The sequence below is a fragment of the Muntiacus reevesi genome, chromosome 1 (assembly GCF_963930625.1).
Source record: "Muntiacus reevesi chromosome 1, mMunRee1.1, whole genome shotgun sequence".
In the NCBI taxonomy this organism is placed as follows: Eukaryota; Metazoa; Chordata; class Mammalia; order Artiodactyla; family Cervidae; genus Muntiacus; species Muntiacus reevesi.
Window position 1 is genome coordinate 197,435,053 of NC_089249.1, and position 18,619 is coordinate 197,453,671.

At 58.5% G+C, this 18,619-nt stretch overlaps 1 protein-coding gene across 1 annotated transcript; it reads left to right on the forward strand.

Annotated features, from left to right (window-relative positions):
• The first annotated feature begins 128 nt into the window (after nt 1-128).
• LONP1 (lon peptidase 1, mitochondrial) lies at nt 129-18,521 on the forward strand. Its single transcript, XM_065917968.1, has 18 exons — nt 129-568; nt 4,159-4,247; nt 4,795-4,914; nt 6,727-6,958; nt 7,153-7,214; nt 7,381-7,510; nt 7,904-7,987; nt 8,760-8,980; nt 10,462-10,600; nt 11,156-11,334; nt 12,491-12,578; nt 12,966-13,088; nt 13,168-13,284; nt 15,316-15,456; nt 15,838-16,003; nt 16,684-16,910; nt 16,985-17,149; nt 18,174-18,521. Exons 1-18 carry the CDS (start codon nt 137-139, stop codon nt 18,348-18,350), a joined length of 2,892 nt encoding a protein of 963 aa, XP_065774040.1. The 5' UTR covers nt 129-136; the 3' UTR covers nt 18,351-18,521.
• Nucleotides 18,522-18,619: the final 98 nt, after the last annotated feature.

The following is an 18,619-nucleotide window of genomic DNA, read 5'->3' on the forward strand; positions in this document are numbered from 1 at the left end:
CCTCTCCCGCTCCCGCAGCCGTCCGTTTCCGGCCACCCCTCCCGCGGGCACCCAGACACGCGCCGGCCGTCACGTGCGCCCCAGTCGGGCCCGCGGAAATGACGCAAGTCTTACGCGCCGCCAGGATGGACGGGCCATGGCGGGGGGCACAGGCTGTGTGCGGCTGTGGGGAGCTGCAAGGTGTTGGGCGCTTCGGCGGCCGCTACTGGCCGCCGCCGGGGGGCGGGTCCCGACTGCGGCTAGAGCTTGGTTGCCCAGAGGCCGGAGGGCCTGCGACGCCTCGCCTCCGTGGGCGCTGTGGGGCCAAAGCCCCGCTGCCGCGGGCCACTGGCGGGGACTTTGGGAGGCGAACAACCGCAGCGGCGGCGGCGCCTTCTCGGGAGGCGAGGATGCCTCCGAGGGCGGCGCGGAGGACGGGGCCTCGGGCGTGGGAAGCAGCGCGGGCGGCGGGGAGGGCCCTGTCATAACGGCGCTGACGCCGATGATGATCCCGGACGTATTCCCGCACCTGCCCCTCATCGCCGTTACTCGCAACCCAGTGTTCCCGCGCTTTATCAAGATTGTTGAGGTAATGAGCGCCCTGCCCTAGGCCTCGGTTTCCCCACATCTGCAAGCAGCGGGTTGGACCGAGGGATCATTTGCCTTCATACCCCAGCAGCTTTTTCCAGGAGCGAAGCTTCTCTAAGGCCTGGAGTTCGAGTACTAGTTTTCTCAGCACTAGCTCCATGAACTTGAGCTAGATTCCTTCCCTTTTCAGATCCCTTTAGGAAAGTTGAATCCAGTGAGCTTAGGATTGTCCAATAGACTCCCAGGCATAGAAATTTGGTGCCCGGAAGTATCAGAATAGTCTTGCCGCTCAGTTACTTTTCTGCGAGTCTCGGTAGCTGTTTTGTGACACTCTCCCCCAGGGCGATCTGTCCTCCTCATACCTTCATTATATGTTCGTTGAGGTCATGGGCCAGTTGTGGTTGTAAGTCTAAGGGATACAGCAGTGAACAAAACGGACACGCATTCCTGCCTTTGGAGCTTAGGTTCCAGCAGGGATTTGAGAGGCGTATATGAGTAGTAAGTTAATTCTGCATCGGGAGGCCATAAGTAGTACAGAGAATGAGCGAGAGATTGTAGAGGAATTTTTGGAGGAAGGTGACAGGAGGATGTTCTCAGGGATTTATTCATTCAGTAGAGTGTTCTTGGGGCTTCCAGGGTGCCTCGAAGCGGTAAAGAATTCGTCTACACTGCAGGAGACGTGAGTTGGATCTCTGGGTGGGGAAGATCCCCCTGGAGGAAGAAATGGTAGCCCACTCCAGTATTCTTGCCTGGAGAATCCCATGAACAGAGGAGCCTGTTGGGCTATAGTCCATAGGGTTGCAAAGAATTAGACATGCCTGGACTGAGGAAGCAGGCATGCAGAGTGTTCTTGACTTATTATCATGTAGCAGGCTGAGAAATCAGCTGAACAAGTTAGATACAGCCCTCTGCCTCAGGAACTTACATTCTGGAGGAATAGACAGTAAGAGCCATGGCTTAGGGGGTGGGGCGAGTGGACCAGGGTGATGTAACAGAAAGCAGGAGTGCAAGGAACTTAAGCTTTTTTTTTAAATTTTATTTTGGCTGTGCTTGGTCTTCCTTGCACTAAGGTTTTCTCTAGTTGTGGCAAGTAGGGGCTACGCTTTGTTGCCTTTGGAGGGCTTCTCACTGCAGGGGCTTCTCTTGTTGCACAGCACGGGCTCTAGAGTGTGGGCTCAGTAGTTGCTCTCAGGCTTAGTTGCCCCACAGCATGTGGGATCTTCCCGAACCAGGGATTGAACCTGTGTCTCCTGCATCGGCAGGTGGATATTTAACCACTGGACCATCTGGGAAGTCCATACCTTGAGTTTTTAGAGTAGGAAGAACCTGAATGGCTGCTTTCTTCCCCACCCACCCCCATCTTTTCTTTAATGATGTGGAAACGAGTCTGTGGAGGAGGTTATCTGTTAACTGTCTAAGCAAGGTCATACAATGAGTCAGCCTTGTCTGCATTCACCCTCCTCCCCTCACTCCCATCTTTGCTGCATAAATCTCAGGGATCCCTTGGAAAGGAGAGGGACAGCATTCAGTCAGCAAGCGGGGGACAGAAAGACGTCCCTACCCCGGAACTGCTGATTGCGTGTGTCTTAGCTGCTCTTCCAAGGGCATTCTCTGATGTTAAGTAGTGATTACTGGCAGGCCCTAAGGCCAGACCTTGGGGGTTCCTATCCTGGTCCCTCTGTCCCCAGCTTGATAGCCTTGGGCAGGCTGTTCTCTGGACCTGCATTGCCTCGTCTGTGAAATGGGCAGTCCCTCATTTCTTAGAGGTGTGGTGGGAGGTAAATGAGGTCACGTGTAGGGGACTTAGAACCATGCCTGGTGCTTCATACGCCTTCATAAGAAGTGGCTGCTGTTTCCTCTGTGGTGTGCTTCTGACACCTCAGAGATGACCCTTGTGGCTCTTTTTTTTTTTCATCCTTGCCTCCGACTGCCAGCTGTTCTCTACCCTCCAGGCCTCTGGGGCCAGGACTGTTTGGCAGGTGTGGTCCCCTCAGCCTTGCAAAGTCGCACCTGCCTCCTGTCCTCAGTGCCCAAGCAGGGATAAGATTCCTTCAAGAGACACTGTCTGCCCACCTAGGGCTAGCCAAGAAGGTTATAGGAGTTGATGGGGATGGTATAAGGCTGCCTTTGGACTCACGTGGAGTGTGCTTCTTGGTGTACTCAGTCACTCAACTGTGTCACATCCTCTGCTGCCCCCTGGACTGTACCCCGCCAGGCTCCTCTGTTCATGGGATTTTCCAGGCAAGAATACTGAGAGTGGGTTGCCATTTTCTCCTCCAATTCTATTGCTGTTACCTTGCAAATAAGGAAAAGGAGTCCTGCCAAAGGGAGGGGACAGGTGTTAAGATGCAAGGGTCGGGGGACTTCCCTGGTGGTCCACTGGTTAAGACTGGGTGCTTTCAATGCAGGGGGGACAGGTTTGATCCCTGGTCAGCAAACTATAATCCTGTGAAGTGTGGTCAAAATAAAGATGCAGCAGTCAGCTGTTAACAGAGGCGAAATTGGGAGCTTCCAGAGTACTCAATAAGTATTTCTGAACTTGTTAGCAAAGTTGGGATTACCCTTGATGTTGAAGTTGACCCTGTCTGTGGCTAACTTGCCCCAGTAGCGTCTCCTTATCAGTGGCCTCTGAGTGTAGGCTAGTGACTCTTAAGTTTGGGTGGGTCAGGTACCCTCCTGATGGATGTCATGGGCCTTTATCCTGGAAAGAATGCCTTTAGAGTGTCAGAAATCTCCATACCACGTGGTCACGGAGTGAGCTAGCACTGCTTCTTAGTCTGGTCCCTGAAACGGCAGCATCCCCTGAGAGCTCGCTTGAAATGCAGACTCCCAGGCCCATTCCAGCCCCCAGCAGATCAGATACTTTAGAGGTTGGGGCCCAGCTATCTGTTCTTAAACAAAAACCACCCTCCAGGTGATTCTGATTCATGTCAAAGTTTGAGTTCAGGTTGAACTGAACATTAAGTTGAGTTCAGGTCTGGCCTGGGAATGAACAGGGGCTTGAAGGGAATCATTTGAGCCCTAAGGACACCTGTGCTGCTCCTCCCCAGCAGCTGTTTCCTGGGAAACATGAGCCCTCTACCTGCCAAGAAAATGACATGAGATTGCTCTGTGATTGAGGGGGTCGGGGTCGGATGATCAATATATGGGATATAGATGGGATTGGGATAACCGACCGTGAAAATTGAGTAAATTAGCCTGTGGAGTGTGCCACAGTTGAGTTACGCATTTACCATCCTCCTCCTGACAAGAGCAGAGGGCTTAGACTTTCAAGCCAAGGCATTTCCCCCCAGAATCAACTCTGGAAAGGGGATGTGAAATCAGTTTCTTGGCTCTGGCTGTTCATCTCCTTTGAGTTTTCCTTTTAGCAAGAGGGAAAAAAACTAAGGAGTGCAGCTCGCCAGCACTGCCCCGCTCCATTCTCCACACCTGTCCTCTCTTTTGGTTCAGGAGTTCTTGGACCATGTGGGCTAGTCCTGGATGAGATTAGTGCATCTCCAGAGTGTGACACTGAAAATGCTAGAGCTGCTGTCAAAACATCAGCCAGAAAAACCTACCCTGTGTTTCACTTTGGGGTTGTTGTCATACTAGGTTAAAAATAAGAAGCTGGTTGAGCTGCTAAGAAGGAAAGTCCGCCTTGCCCAGCCGTATGCCGGCGTCTTTCTAAAGAAAGATGACAAGTAAGTGTAATTTCCCCCTCACCCTTTTGTTGAGACCACCCTGGAGTGTAGCTCCCTACAGAGCCTGATCAGTAGCCTAGACCTCTGGCCCTTGCCCTGAAACAAACCTAGCAAAATCTACGGGGGACAAGACCCAAGAGCTGAGCATCCCTTTTTAGGTGGGACTGAAGATTCCGCCTCGAGCCCTGGGCCTTGTGTGTACTTCAGGTGGGGGGAATTAACCTTGGGGACCCCCGATGTCAGACCAGAGCTTGACCACTTCAGAGTAGAGCTAGGTGGGCAGGTGTGGGGGCTCAGGACTCGTCCATCTCACTTCTGGGTAGGAATTAGTTCCGCTTCAGAGTCAGAAGACACGTTCTAGGCTGGCTCGGAAAGAGGCGGTATGGAACGGAAGGCCAGGTTTCCTATGGCCCTGCCTGCCTGTGTGCAGCGACCCTGCATCCCAGAGTGCCAGGGAGCCAGGAAGTCAAGGCCAGGATGGGTGTTTCTCTGCTCCTGAGAGAGCCAGAGCACCTGTGCCCATGTGCCCCGTGTCCCTTTCCCTCAGCAATGAGTCTGACGTGGTCGAGAGCCTGGATGAGATCTACCACACGGGGACGTTCGTGCAGATCCACGAAATGCAGGACCTGGGGGACAAGCTGCGGATGATCGTCATGGGACACCGGAGGTGCAGGGGTGGGACGGGAGGAGCGGCCACAGCTGGAGGTGGGCCCCCATCCCCAGTCTCAGGGCCCTTCTCTTAAAGCAGTACTCTGCGTGGTCAGAGAGAAGCCATCTCTCATGCTTATTAGTCCACAAAGCACCACGAAATGGAAGATGGCACGTTGTCATGTCTCCCACGTCTAAGTGTTGGCCCGCCATCCCCCTGGCACCCATGTCTGCAACTCCATTCAACTTGGCAGGTTGCAGGGTTTTTCTTGACTGTGCTGCATGGTATTCGGGATCTAGTTCCCCAACCAGGGATGGAACCCAGGCCCCCTGCAGAGGAAGCAAGAGTTAACCACTGTTAGCCAGGGAAGCCCCAGGTTGTGGCTTTTCACTCTCCAGAGTACCTCTGCCTCCACTCTGCCGAAGGGCTGCCTTCGTCTGTAGGCCCAGTCTAACCCCCTGGATTATTATGGCTAATCAAGAAAAACCTATAAGATGAGCTGGACTGAAGCTGGAAGAAACAGACTAGTTTTTCACATGTTCCAGGTCTCCCAAGATGAGACTCTTGTCAAAGGTGTCCTGTGGGCGATCTTTCAGAGTCACTAGCCATTAAGGCTGTGAGTGCTCAGAAAAGCCTCTCACTGAAGATGCTGGTGGGGGTTTGTTGACTTGAGAGCCCCTGTCCTTTTTCTCACAGCCTTTAAAAAAATATATTTGGCTCCGCTGGGTCTAAGTGGTAGCATGTGGGATCTCGTTCCCTGCCCAGGGATCAAACGCAGGCCCCCTGCACTGGGAGCGTGGAGTCTTAGCCACTGGACCACCAGGGAGGTCCCGTGGAGCCTTTTCTCTGTCACCCTGCAGAGCGCACCCAGGAAACACTCTGGGCCAGCAGCGCCTCTGTGACTGTCCAGGTGGCTGCAATGATTCCCATGCCCGTCTTCATGTTAGAGTCTGTGCCAGTCTGTTTTAGGGAAGAGGCTGCTCTTTTGTCTCTTGGGAGGAGTCATGGCTCAGGAGAAATAGAATAAGATGCAACCAGAATTAATAAAGATAGGGGCAGCTCCTCACTGCCCTGCTCACCTGCAGGGTGCCTTGTAGAGTGAGTCCTGCTGACCTCTGAGGCCGGGTCACCCCAGGGCTCCCCGAATCCCCACTGCCTTTGCTCTGTGCACCCTGGTGGTGTCTGCTGGGCACGAGTCCGCACCCCTGGCAGTTCCCAGGCTTGCTCTCTAGGAGGGTGCTCTCGTCAGTTACCCTGTATGGTAAAGGAGCCAGAAAGTCAGTGACCTGGCCTGTTGTCTGCCAGGCGCTTGGGTGTCAGTGGAGCAGCGGGTAAGGGACCCACCTTGGGGAGCTCACCCCGAGTGGGGAGAACAGGTCACAAGATGAATTCTGATGGTGGCAAGTGCTTTGCGGGGGAAACAAAGATGGAGGGCGGTGCGGGGTGTTTGTGCAGGTGGGGCTGGATTTCATGTGGAGTGGTCAGGGAGAGCCTCTTAGTGGAGGCGCCCTTGAACCTGAACAGGGTGCAGGAGCCACGGTGGGGTGCGCTGGAGGCTGGGGGAGGGGCAGACAGTCTCGGATGAACCCTGGAGGTGGGCTGCCACTGGCTTCCTCTTTCCCGAGGGCAGTAGGTGTTGGAATGGATGAGTTGGCTGGAATCTGAGGGTGCAGGTTCTTGGGTTCTGAGATGGCAGCGAGCCTCAGGCCTGGTGGCTGCAGGGGTCTGGGCCCAGCGGGCCCTTCAGTCATGGACACCGCAGAGTAGTGTGCAGGCAGGACCCCCCCACTCCACCTCGGTGGTGGCTTTAGCTCCTCCTCCCGTCTTCAGGGTTCACATCAACCGACAGTTGGAGGTGGACCCCGAGGACCCCGAGGGCGAGAACAAGCAGAAGCTGCGCAAGAAGCCCAAGCGGGGCAAGAAAGAGGCAGAAGAGGACGGGGCCACCAAGCGGCCGCTGGAGGTGGTGGTGGGGCCTGGTCCCAGCCCTGCCGGCGAGGTGCTCATGGTGGAGGTGGAGAATGTGGCCCACGAGGACTTCCAGGTCACGGAGGAGGTGAAGGTGAGTGCAAGGGTGTGGGGGGCAGAGGGCCATGTTCTCCCAGGAGTCCTGGGAGGAGCCAGTGGCTGGCAGGAGGGAGGTGGGCTTGGGCCTCAGCTGCTGTGGAGGAACTGGGTCCAGGCCGGAGGGGAAGGGCTCCGGGCCGCAGACCCTCTGGTCCGGTGACCCATGCTCGGGGTTCCCCTGCCCACCAGGCTCTGACTGCGGAGATCGTGAAGACCATCAGGGACATCATCGCCTTGAACCCACTCTACAGGTTGGTTTCGGCACTCTCGGGGGCGGGGCTGGCCTGGGCGTGTCCTCCTCGAGGGGCTCCTGACGCAGCCCGGGTCAGGGGAGCTGTCGGCAGGTGGGAGGGTGTGTCAGGAGGGGTGGTCCCCGTGGTGGTCGGTGCCCTGGTGCAGCGCCCGCATCCCTTGCAGGGAGTCAGTGCTGCAGATGATGCAGGCCGGCCACAGGGTGGTGGACAACCCCATCTACCTGAGCGACATGGGTGCGGCGCTGACGGGGGCCGAGTCCCACGAGCTGCAGGAAGTCCTGGAGGAGACCAACGTGAGTGCGCCCGCAGGCCCCCCCACTGGCTGCTGCTCCTGGGCCCTGCTGTGGGGCAGTTTCACATTAGCCTGCCTCCTTCTGTCTGCCTCTGACCCCTGGTTCTTGATAGTGGCCGCGTGGTGTCCTACTGGGCAGCGCCCACAATTCAGTGGGTGGCATGTTTGGGTTGTCCCCAGACTCAACATTAGAAGCAGGACCTCTGCCAACGTCCTGGTCCCCACAGCCTGCTGGCCTGCAGGGTGTGGCTGGAGCCCTGGGTCCGAGGGGGCAGGCCTCTCGGATTTGGGGAGGCTTGGCCTGTCCACCGCCAGGGTTCATACTTCTTGTGCCCTGCTTCCCCTGCCCCCCGACCCTCGGCCCACACACACATGATCTTCCCTTTCTCGGCAGATTCCAAAGCGACTATATAAGGCCCTGTCCCTTCTCAAGAAGGAGTTTGAACTGAGCAAGCTGCAGCAGCGCCTGGGCCGAGAGGTGAGCAGAGGCTGCGAACCCATGGCAACGTCACACTGGGGCCAGGGGCTGTGCGCAGAGGGAGGGGTCCCCTGACTGTCCAGGGAGCTCTGGGGGAAACCTAGAAATTGGGAGGCAGCCTGGGAAAGGTTGAAGGGACTTTCCCCACACTCGGCTGGTGGAGGCCTACCTTTGCTGCTTGGACTGTCCATTTACCTTTTCCAGATTTAGGTCACTTTTATCATTTAGTTTTTTAAAAAAAATTTTACTGGAGTATAGTTGACTTACAGTGAAGTATTAGTTTCTGCTATACACCAAAGTGAATTAGTTATACAAATACTCTCATTCTACATTCATTTCCAACACAGGTTGTCATATTACTTGATTCTACATTAGGAAAAAAGTCGTATTACATCTTTCATTGGAAAAGCCACAAGGCAGCTGTCACTGCAAGATGCAGGGCAGCATGACCCGGGGCAGGCGCCAGTGTCGAGCCTGTGTCTTGCTGTGTCAGCTCTTAGAGAGAGGGTGACGCTGCCTTGATGAGCGTGGGGGACATGCTGGCATCAAGTCTGGCTTTCCCTGGTTGTAACCAGGATTAAAGGGCAGATCCCTTCCTCCCCTGGAAGGTGGGGTCACTTATGGCGAAACCCGTGTGCGAGGCACTCCAGGTTGAAGGTGAGGGGCATTGGAGGCTGGGTGCCCCCGGTTTGTCTCCTGGGTCCTGAGGATGTGGCAGGCCCACCCGGGCCTCGGCCCCCGCTCTGGTCTGACAGTGGCCTGGGCCCCATAGGTGGAGGAGAAGATCAAGCAGACACACCGCAAGTACCTGCTGCAGGAGCAGCTGAAGATCATCAAGAAGGAGCTGGGCCTGGAGAAGGATGACAAGGACGCCATCGAGGAGAAGTTCCGTGAGCGGCTTAAGGAGCTCGTGGTCCCCAAGCACGTCATGGACGTGGTGGACGAGGAGCTGAGCAAGCTGGGCCTGCTGGACAACCATTCCTCCGAGTTCAAGTGAGCAAGTGCCAAGGGGCCTGGCGCGGGGGGCCAGGATTTGACCCTGGAAGGCCAGGAAGGTGGGGGCCCTCGGGCATGTTCTTGTCACCACACGTGTTCAGTCCTCTCGTGTGCTCCCTGTGGGGGTTGGGTCTCTGTCGCCCTTGTTTCACAGATGAAGGAATCGCGGCTTGCAGAAGTTAAGTCAGTGCCCCTGCCCCTGGGCTGGTAGATGGGGACGGATTTGCAGCCAGAGACGTCGGGCTGCAAGCCCGTGCCACCAGTCACGACCAGGAGTCCCCAGGGCCGGTGCCCCAAGGCCAGCTCCTCCCCTGACCTTTGGTCCCCTGCTCTCCTCTGGCGGCCTTGAGAGTGACGAAACGAGTGTCTTCCTGGGGGCCTGGTCTTGCTGTCGTTCTCCTGCACGTGCTGGCTGGGGGTCAGGGTGGCTGCTAAGGGGCCAGGGCGCCATGTGATGCTTCTGACTCTGCCTGGGCGCTGCTCCGGGACAGCTACTCAGAGGGGCGGGCTTCCCGTGCTGCTGTGTTAGGCCCCTGTCTGATCAGGGTGTCTGGTGGGGTCTGGTCTCTTGCTCAGGGACCCTGGGGCTCCCTGGTTTCCCCAGATGCCACAGGCCTGTACACCAGAGACACTCCCAGCTCCTCTCCCTGGGGCAGCAGTACATTCCCCATGTTCACATCAGGGTGGACCACACACGTAGTGCCCCAGACAGCACAGACTTCTCTTCCAGTCTGGAGGCTGAGACCCTCATTTCTGGTGTGATGAGAAGGATGGGTTCCTTCTGGAAGCCTGGAGGGAATCATTTCTAGCCTCTTCCAGCTTCTTGGAAACATTCCTCAGCTCCCAGCCCATCCTTCTTCAGAGCGCCTCTCCCACCTCCGCTCTGTTGTCTGCCTCCTCCTCTGACTCTGCCCTTCCTGCCTGCTCCTCCTCAGGCCCCTTGAGAAGGGGTTCCTCTGTCCCTGGGTCACAGCTCCAGGCCTCAGTTTCCCCACTTGCGCTCCTGAGCTGTGGGACTCTGAGCCGTCCCCATGCTCACTGAGTCTCTGGGCCAGGAGCCGCGCCCCCACAGGCAGACCTCGGGACACCCACCACAGGCTTGGTGCACAGCAAGAAACTGAGTCATGTGACTTTTCTTGGTTTCCCTGTTGCGTGTAAAAGTTATGTTTACCCCATACTGTAGTTTAAGGATGCACTTGCATTGTCTAAAAAAAGAAAAAAGCATGTTACATGCTTTAATTAAGAAGTGCTTTATCACTTGCTGAGACAAGGTTAGTACAGACCTTCATGGTATAAAACACACAGTGTCTGCCCGGAGCAGTAGGTGAGGCATGTCTGCACCCCAGAGGGCCGGCCTGTCGAGCGTACTCTGTATAGTTCCAGTGTTGGGTGCCTGGGTCCCAGCGCTGTGGGTGTGCAGTTGGGGAGTCAGGCAGCTCGCAGGGCCCGCTCATCAGCTCTCATCTGTCCCATGGTAGCGTCACCCGCAACTACCTGGACTGGCTGACGTCCATCCCGTGGGGCAAGTACAGCGACGAGAACCTAGACCTGGCGCGGGCCCAGGCGGTGCTGGAGGAGGACCACTACGGCATGGAGGACGTCAAGAAGCGCATCCTGGTGAGGGACCCCACCCCCACCCCCCACCCCCACCCTGCCCCGGCCCACATCCTCATACATGCATGGGGGGCCTGGGATCCAGGACTCCCCGTGTAGTTGGGGAGGCCCAGAGGAGCCCCCTGTGAGTCTGGGGTCTGGGAGGGGCCTGGCTGTGGCAAGGCTGGAGTGGTGTCAGCAGGGACCTGAGGGACCAGTGTTGGAGTAGCTCAGAGGTGCCAGGGGCTGCCCAGGGCTCACAGTCCACCAGGGGGATAAAAATCGTGCTCATGAGAGGAGGAAACGGGGCAGGGGCATCTGGTCGAGGGCAGGTGGGCCTGGCATTGGGGTCACCCCCCCAGTTGGTCCCCACATCCCCTGGCGCCTGCTCATCCTGTTGGTGCCACAGGCTGTCCCTCCCTATGACAAATCACAGTCTGGTCAGCTTGGCCCCTCCAGGCCAGGCTCTGTCCCTTCCCGTAGCCCCACGTGCCTGGCCATAGGGAGCTTCAGGCCAGGTGGCGCCCCTTGCCCTTCAGAAAGTTCGGCACTGTCTCATACAGTCGCCTCTGCACGCAGGAATTCATCGCCGTCAGCCAGCTCCGGGGCTCCACCCAAGGCAAGATCCTCTGTTTCTACGGCCCTCCGGGCGTGGGCAAGACCAGCATCGCCCGGTCCATCGCCCGTGCCCTGAACCGGGAGTACTTCCGCTTCAGTGTTGGAGGCATGACAGATGTGGCTGAGATCAAGGGGCACAGGTAGGCTCGCCCCCCCATCCCCAGAGCTCACCTCTCCTCCTGTCAGCCTTCCTTTTCCTGGGTCTGTTCCTGCTCTGGTATCACGATGGGGACAAGCAGCAAACTGCACACAGGAGTAGATAACTGAAAAGGTGTTTATCGACTTCAGGTCCAGCTCAATCAAGGTGCTCAAACATTTCCTCAAAATCTCGGCTTCTCAATCACTGGGAGAGCCTCTCGGCCGGGCTGTCAGTAGACAGCTGCGTGGCTCCAGCTGGCATCCCACCAGCTTAGCTCCTCACACCACTGGCCGAAGTTCAGGAAGTGTGTTGTGGCCGCAGGCCTGGGCACTAGAGTGGGGGGTCTCCCTGGTGAAGACTCGGGGCCTGTCTTGGTTCTTTCCCCCTTGTCAGGTGCAGAGCAGGGGATGGCGTCCCCCGTGTGCAGGCTCTTAAGAGCCACGTGGGCCGTGCATGGCACCCTTCAGCGGGACGTTCAGGGTGTTGTGTTCCAGGGCTCCCCGCCCTGTTGGCCTCTGCAGAGGGTGGGTCTCTGAAAAGACCAGCTCAGTGAGACACAAGCACAACAGATACATGAGTGTCTGCTCTGTGCTGACTTGGAGCATACCTTTATCCAGTGGTGGTCAAAGAAGGGTTAAATCTGTGTCTAAATTACTTTTCTGGTTTTTCTAAAAACATGGACAGTCCTGGACACTGGGACCTACAGGTCTCCTTGGCAGCAGTCCTCCTGAAAGCATGTGCCGGCTGGGGCTGGGCCCTGGGCCTGGTGAACCAGGCATCGAAGATATTGCTGCCACAGGCCCCAGCTGCTCCCCACTCTCTCCTTTTGCTGAGTCAGGCCATGCAGGCTGGGTTTTGATATCTAGGGGGATGAGTCTGGGTGAGACTTGCCGTGAACCTGTTCCCTGCCCTTCCTGCCTGAGCTGGGGGAGGGACACTCCAGCATCGGGGCGATCTAGTGCCCTGCCCACCTGCACAGCACGGAAGCATGTATCTTCTGCCAGGGCCCCCACGCTGTTTGTGTCTCCCTGTGTCTCCTCTGGGCAGCTCTTGGGGGCATGTGGGCGTCCGGGAGCTCCAGGGAGCTGGGCCTCAGGCACTGGTGTGGCTAGCCTAGGTGCTGGGGCACCCACCGCCCCACCCTGCCCTCTTCCCAGGCGGACGTACGTGGGTGCCATGCCAGGCAAGATCATCCAGTGTCTGAAGAAGACCAAGACGGAGAACCCCCTGGTCCTGATAGACGAGGTGCGTGGGGCTGGGGGGCAGGCCTGGCTGGGCGCACACCCCTCCCCGAGGCTGGACGTGGGCCCTGGGCCTTCCTGGCCCCCACTCCAGGTGGCCCTGAGATGCGGAGTCTGTGTTCAAGGGGAAAGCATGGCCCCTGCGGTTTCCATGGCACCAGAGTCACGGGGTGGCCTTGCTGCTCCCAGGCTGTCCCCTGACACTGGCACCCCTGCCCTGGAGGCGCCGTCCCTGCCACAGCCTCATGGTCCTGCTGGCCCCCCTGCTCTTCCTTCTGCTCCGGTCTTCCCCAGCCCTGACCCCTGGGTCTGTCTCCCACTGGAGTGTCTGGTGAGCAGGTGCTGGGGCAGGACAGGGGCCAATACCCCTGCCCACTCCTGCCCCTTTCAGGTGGACAAGATCGGCCGGGGCTACCAGGGCGACCCCTCATCTGCGCTGCTTGAGCTGCTGGACCCCGAGCAGAATGCAAACTTCCTGGACCACTACCTGGACGTGCCCGTTGACTTGTCCAAGGTATGTGTCCTGCCCGGGGCTGGGCCAGCGGGGAGGGGTGGGCGCCCTGTCCCCTTGCACCTCACGGCCCCACCCCCAGGTGCTGTTCATCTGCACGGCCAACATCACCGAGACCATCCCTGAGCCACTGCGGGACCGCATGGAGATGATCAACGTGTCCGGCTACGTGGCCCAGGAGAAGCTCGCCATCGCTGAGGTGAGACACCCACAGCCTGGCCCTGGGCTCAGGAAATAGCCAGGTGCTCCCTCGGGGCCAGGCCCTTAGCTAGACCTCAGGGTACTGCTCGGGGGCTCTCCTGCCAGAGGGACAGAGGGGATGGGGCAGGAGGACGAGAAGTGGATGAGGCCTGCCAGGCACGCCTCTGACCCTGAGGTGGCAGTGGGGGTCCCTGCGCCTGCTGGTTCCCTCGGAGGGTCCTGTGAGTCAGTGTGGTCTAGACACGGCATCTAGGAATAGCGTGAGACCCAGGGTCAGCGCTCAGAGCAGAGCACAGCCCCCACCTTGGATGCAGGCGCCAAGTCCCTGGCCTGTCTTACTTCAGACTGGCCAGCTGTCAGTCGGGGGTTCCCCCCAAGGTCTCCTCGGTTTGATAATTTGCTGAAACAGCCTACAGAACTCAGGAAATGGGTTTATTCACTGTTACCAGTTTATTATAAAGGGTTCAACCAGGAAACAGCCAGACAGACACTGGGGCAAGGTGTGGGGAAGGGCCCATTTCTCGGGTTATTGATCAGATCCTTGGCTGTGTGTGATTAACCCCCCAGCCCCCTGCCCTCTCTGGGGGCAGAAATTTCTGTCTCTCCAGTCTCAGTTGGTTCTTCTGGCCCCCAGCCAGCTATGCTAATAATCACCTTGTTATTCTTAGTGTTCTGGGAGGGGCTTTTCCTGAATAAGAAGGGCTGCTCTTGTCCCTGTCACTTGGGAAGCCCCACGGGTCTTGGAAGCGCTTGTACAGGAATTCTCATGTCCCAGCACCACAGGCCATAGAACAAGAGCAGGAGACACCTCTGCGAGCACAGTGCTGAACATAGCACAGCCCTACCCATGGCCTCAGGGCCCCACCCCGTCTTGGGGTCCTGAGTTCAGCTGTGATAGGAAGCCCCTGCCTTTAATGGCACACATGTGGCTGGTGTCCAGGCCCGGTCACTCGCAGCTGTGGGCTTTACAGGGAGGCCGTGGTTCCCAGTTCTGTGACCACCTGCCTGGCCTTTTCCTGGTCCCAGGCTCACCCAAGGTTTGGGCCTCTGCCTGCACCTGTGTAAGAAGCTTTTCCTGGGTGGGGGGCCCTTCCCTTCTGGTGCTCAGGGGTGCGGCAGCTTTGCTAGCCTGCAGTCAGGAAAGCCGGGCTTCCTTTCCAGGGGACTATTTCTCACGTGGTGTTCTCTCTCTAGCAGGGGCTAGAGTGAACTCGTCCTCTTGAGCCTTCTGCAGCTGTGACTGCAGCTGGCTCCCAGTCTGTGTGTCCCCCGGGGGGGGGGGGGGTGGGCGGCGAGAGAAAGAGCTCTTGGCTGAGGTGGTGGCAGGGGTGCTGGACTCCCCCCCAGCCTGGGGACTCGACGGCACAGAAGAGGGGCAGGCTTGGCGGAGTGGGTAGAGGGCTTCCTTCAAGCCCCTGAAGGAGGAGGAAGATGAGGACTATGGGATGCATTGGGCCTGTGGTCAGTGCTCAGGACTGACTGTCCGGCCACTGCTGTGTGGCAGGAGTGACCTTGGAGCCTGTGACCTGCTCCCCATCCCCGCCTGTACTGGGCAGCAGCCACTAACCAGTCTCTGTATGAGGAGCAAGTCTGGGGGATTAAGGAGGCCTTCCTGGAGGAAGAGGCACCTACAATGACATCTGGAGGGAGGGTAGGAGTCAGATCCCAACAGGATGCAGCAGAAGCTGGAGCCTTGGGAGCATGTGGAGGTGGCAGGCTGGTGTCTGCAGGTCCCAAGCCCTCTGTTCAGAATCCTGGCACCTGCCGGGCTCGCTATGTGCACCTCACGTCCTGGCCTCACAGACTCCTCACCCTTTGGGTCTTGGCTTAGGCATGGCCTTCTGGAGCAGCCTGCCTGACACCCTGTCATTGCTGGATGACCCCGAGTGGACTGGGGCTCCTCAGGGCAGGCCCAGGGTCTACCTCAGTGACCTCATCTACCCAGCCCAGCCAGGGGTCTTGGAAGGCTGGGTGGGGGGTCCCAGAGAGGCCCTGGGGGTCCTGACGGCGGCTCTCCTCCTGCCTGTAGCGGTACCTGGTTCCTCAGGCCCGTGCCCTCTGTGGCCTGGACGAGAGCAAGGCCAAGCTGTCGTCCGATGTGCTGACCCTCCTCATCAAGCAGTACTGCCGGGAGAGCGGTGTCCGCAACCTGCAGAAGCAGGTGGAGAAGGTGAGCCGCCTGCCCAGTGGCGGATGGAGCCTGGGGCCATGATGGCTAAAGTGGGCCCAGCTAGTCAGGGGACACACACCACAGTGGGTGCCCAGAGGAGTCACAGCCACAGACAGGAAGTAGATGGTAGGGTCAGGGCTGGGGGCAGGGAACGGGGAGTGAGTGCTTAATGATCAGAGGGTTCTAGAAGGATGGTTGGACATGAGCCCTCGTGCACTTTTGCCAGAGCTGTATGCTTACTAATGGCTAAGATGGTTTTAGGTCATGTGTGTCTCACCACAACTGTAAAAAGTTAAAAAGCTAGTGGAGGTGAGCTGGGGTCAGGTTGGGGACGGGACGGTCCTGTGGCCTGGCCAGCCCCAGCCCACCGTGTCCATGCAGGTGTTACGGAAGTCGGCCTACAAGATTGTCAGTGGTGAGGCTGAGTTTGTGGAGGTGACGCCCGAGAACCTGCAGGACTTCGTGGGGAAGCCGGTGTTCACAGTGGAACGCATGTATGATGTGACACCGCCTGGCGTGGTCATGGGCCTGGCCTGGACGGCCATGGGTGAGTGGCCTCTGTACCCCCAGGAGAGGTGGGCGCGCTCACCGTGGGGTGCTCTGAATGCCCTTCCCTGCTGGTAGGAGTGCGCAGGGCTGATTTGGGGGCCCTGAGACGGCGGCAGCGCCCTGTGAGCTTCGAGTTCGTGGTTTTTAGGCTTGCCTGAAGGAGAGCTCCTCACAGCAGGAGAGGCCGCTCTGGGTAAAGGGTTCAGGGAAGGGCTTCCTGTCCAAGTGACCTCGCTGAGCCCACTGGCCCTGGGGTCTGGGAGCTGCAAGGTGGTGGGAGAGCAGCTCAGGGGCTTGTGTAGCTGAGAGACATGTCTGCAGGCAGGCAGGGGGTGGGTGTCAAAGGAAGTGGACTGAGAGCATGGAGTCTGCTGATTTGGGCTGTACTGAGAGAACTGTGCTCCTGAGCCTGCAGGCTCTGTGTTGGAGGCAGGTACACGGGGAAGCCCAGCACAGAGGGCTTCAGGTTTTCGTGTAACCCGGTCCGTCCCTGGCAGCTCCACCTGCCGCCCCGAGGAGGTGGCTGCAGGGACAGTGAGAGCACTGGGGGCTGAGGAGGTTCTAGGTCGGGATGAGCTGCGTAAGGAACTTTACTGGGAAGTGCTGAGCAGGTGGTGGGGGCCACTGTCCTGGAGTCTGGGGCTGCCCCGGTTCATGGCTCTGCCCTCGGGTCCCCAGGAGGCTCCACGCTATTTGTTGAGACATCCCTGAGACGGCCGAGAGACAGAGACAGTGACAGCGACAAGGGGGACAAGGATGGGAGCCTAGAGGTGACGGGCCAGCTAGGGGAGGTGATGAAGGAGAGTGCCCGCATCGCCTACACTTTCGCCAGGGCCTTCCTGATGCAGCACGACCCCTCCAACAAGTTCCTGGTGACATCACACATCCACCTGCACGTGCCTGAGGTGAGGCCCACCCTGATCCCGCCCTGTGTCACACGCCCGCCAGGCTGCCTGCCCACCTGCCCGTCTCCCCGCAGGGTGCCACCCCCAAGGACGGCCCGAGCGCCGGCTGCACCATTGTCACGGCCCTGCTCTCCCTGGCTCTGGACCGGCCAGTGCGGCAGAACCTGGCCATGACGGGCGAGGTCTCCCTCACAGGCAAAGTGCTGCCTGTGGGCGGCATCAAAGAGAAGACCATCGCGGTGAGTGCAGTAACAGAGACCCGGACAACACATGGCCATCACAGCCATCACTCAGGGCTGACCCCACCTCCAGGGGAAAAGGCGGGGTGACAGGCTGTTTACAGAAGGGAAAAGTGAGGCTCTTTGGGCTTCAGGTTGGACCCAGGGTTGCCTGGCCTGGAGCGTCTATTGAGCTGACGGCGTGACTACTCACCCCTTGCCCCCCAGTGGCTCTCAAAGCCTTTCCAGCCTGTCTCAACTCCTTCCTGAGGTTGAGATTGGGGTCTCCATCTCTCCCCACAGTGGCTGAGCGCTGAGCACATGGCCGCAGGAGACAGCGGCAGGGGGCTGGGCTCAGGCAGTGCAGGTGGACAAGGGCCCAGAGCCTGAGTCTCCCCAGGTGTGCTGTAGGCTGGACTGTGGAGGCAGCCCTTTGTCTTGGGATTCTCCTGTGTTGGGCTGAGGGGTTCCTAACAGAGCCCCACTGTCTCTGAGCCCCCACACACCTCACTGTGGCACCCTGGTTCTGGCCCTCATGCTCCACCCTGCTATCTCAAAGGGACTGTGGCCCCCAGGGGCTCCCGTGAGGGAGACACCCCAGGCAGGGTGTGTGGGCCTTGCTTTCCTCACCTGTAGGCTGGGAGCTTCTTCCATGGGCCACTATCCCTAAAGCAGCTCATGGGAACCCCCACCCCCCAAGGAGCAGTCGGGCTGAGAACAGGTAATGCAGTGTGGGAACCTTCAGCTCCTGTGCACTTTTAGGTGCCAAACCTCAAAATGTAAAGCAGTGAGTGCTGTGATTGACCTTAAGAAACCATGTACACCACACTGCATGTATTTCCAGGCCCACCTAGGGTAAGGGAGCATCTGGGCTGAGAGCACCTGAGCAGAAGCCTGGGCCCTGCTCCCCAGGCTGCTAGAGTGGAGGCTGGAGATGGTCCCTGGGGCCTGGTTCCTCGTCTGTGCAAGGCAGGGCAGGCACCGGGAGTGTTGCTCCCTGTCCAACCCTCTCCTCCTTCCTCCCCACTGACACCCTCCCTCCCAGGCCAAGCGCGCTGGGGTGACCTGCATCGTCCTGCCCGCTGAGAACAAGAAAGACTTCTATGACCTGGCTGCCTTCATCACCGAGGGCCTGGAGGTGCACTTCGTGGAGCACTACCGCGAGATCTTCGACATTGCCTTTCCTGAGGAGAGGGCCGAGGCCCTGGCGGTGGAGCGGTGACAGCAGCCCTTGGTACCCTTGTCACTGCTGGGCCTGGTCTAGGCCAGAACTGCACCCCGGAGGGGCTCTGGGCAGCTGAGCCCCAGGAAGCTTGGGGGAGACTGGAAGCCCGATCTTAATTATGGCTGAATCAGTGTATTTAATTATTATGATTACAAACCATTTCCAGTACTGCTTGGCTGTGGCCTCTTTTGTTGCCTACCACCTCCTCACCAGGGTGCTCCAGGGGTGGGATCCCTCTCATTCTCAACGGTGCACTGCCCTCCCAC

Bases quoted from the DNA above. Each gene is read 5' to 3' on its own strand.
- LONP1 (XM_065917968.1), top strand. From the start codon at position 137: ATGGCGGGGGGCACAGGCTGTGTGCGGCTGTGGGGAGCTGCAAGGTGT. The intron at 13,089-13,167 runs GTATGTGTCCTG...CCCCACCCCCAG, and splicing joins TGCCCGTTGACTTGTCCAAG to GTGCTGTTCATCTGCACGGC. The intron at 16,004-16,683 runs GTGAGTGGCCTC...TCGGGTCCCCAG, and splicing joins CCTGGCCTGGACGGCCATGG to GAGGCTCCACGCTATTTGTT.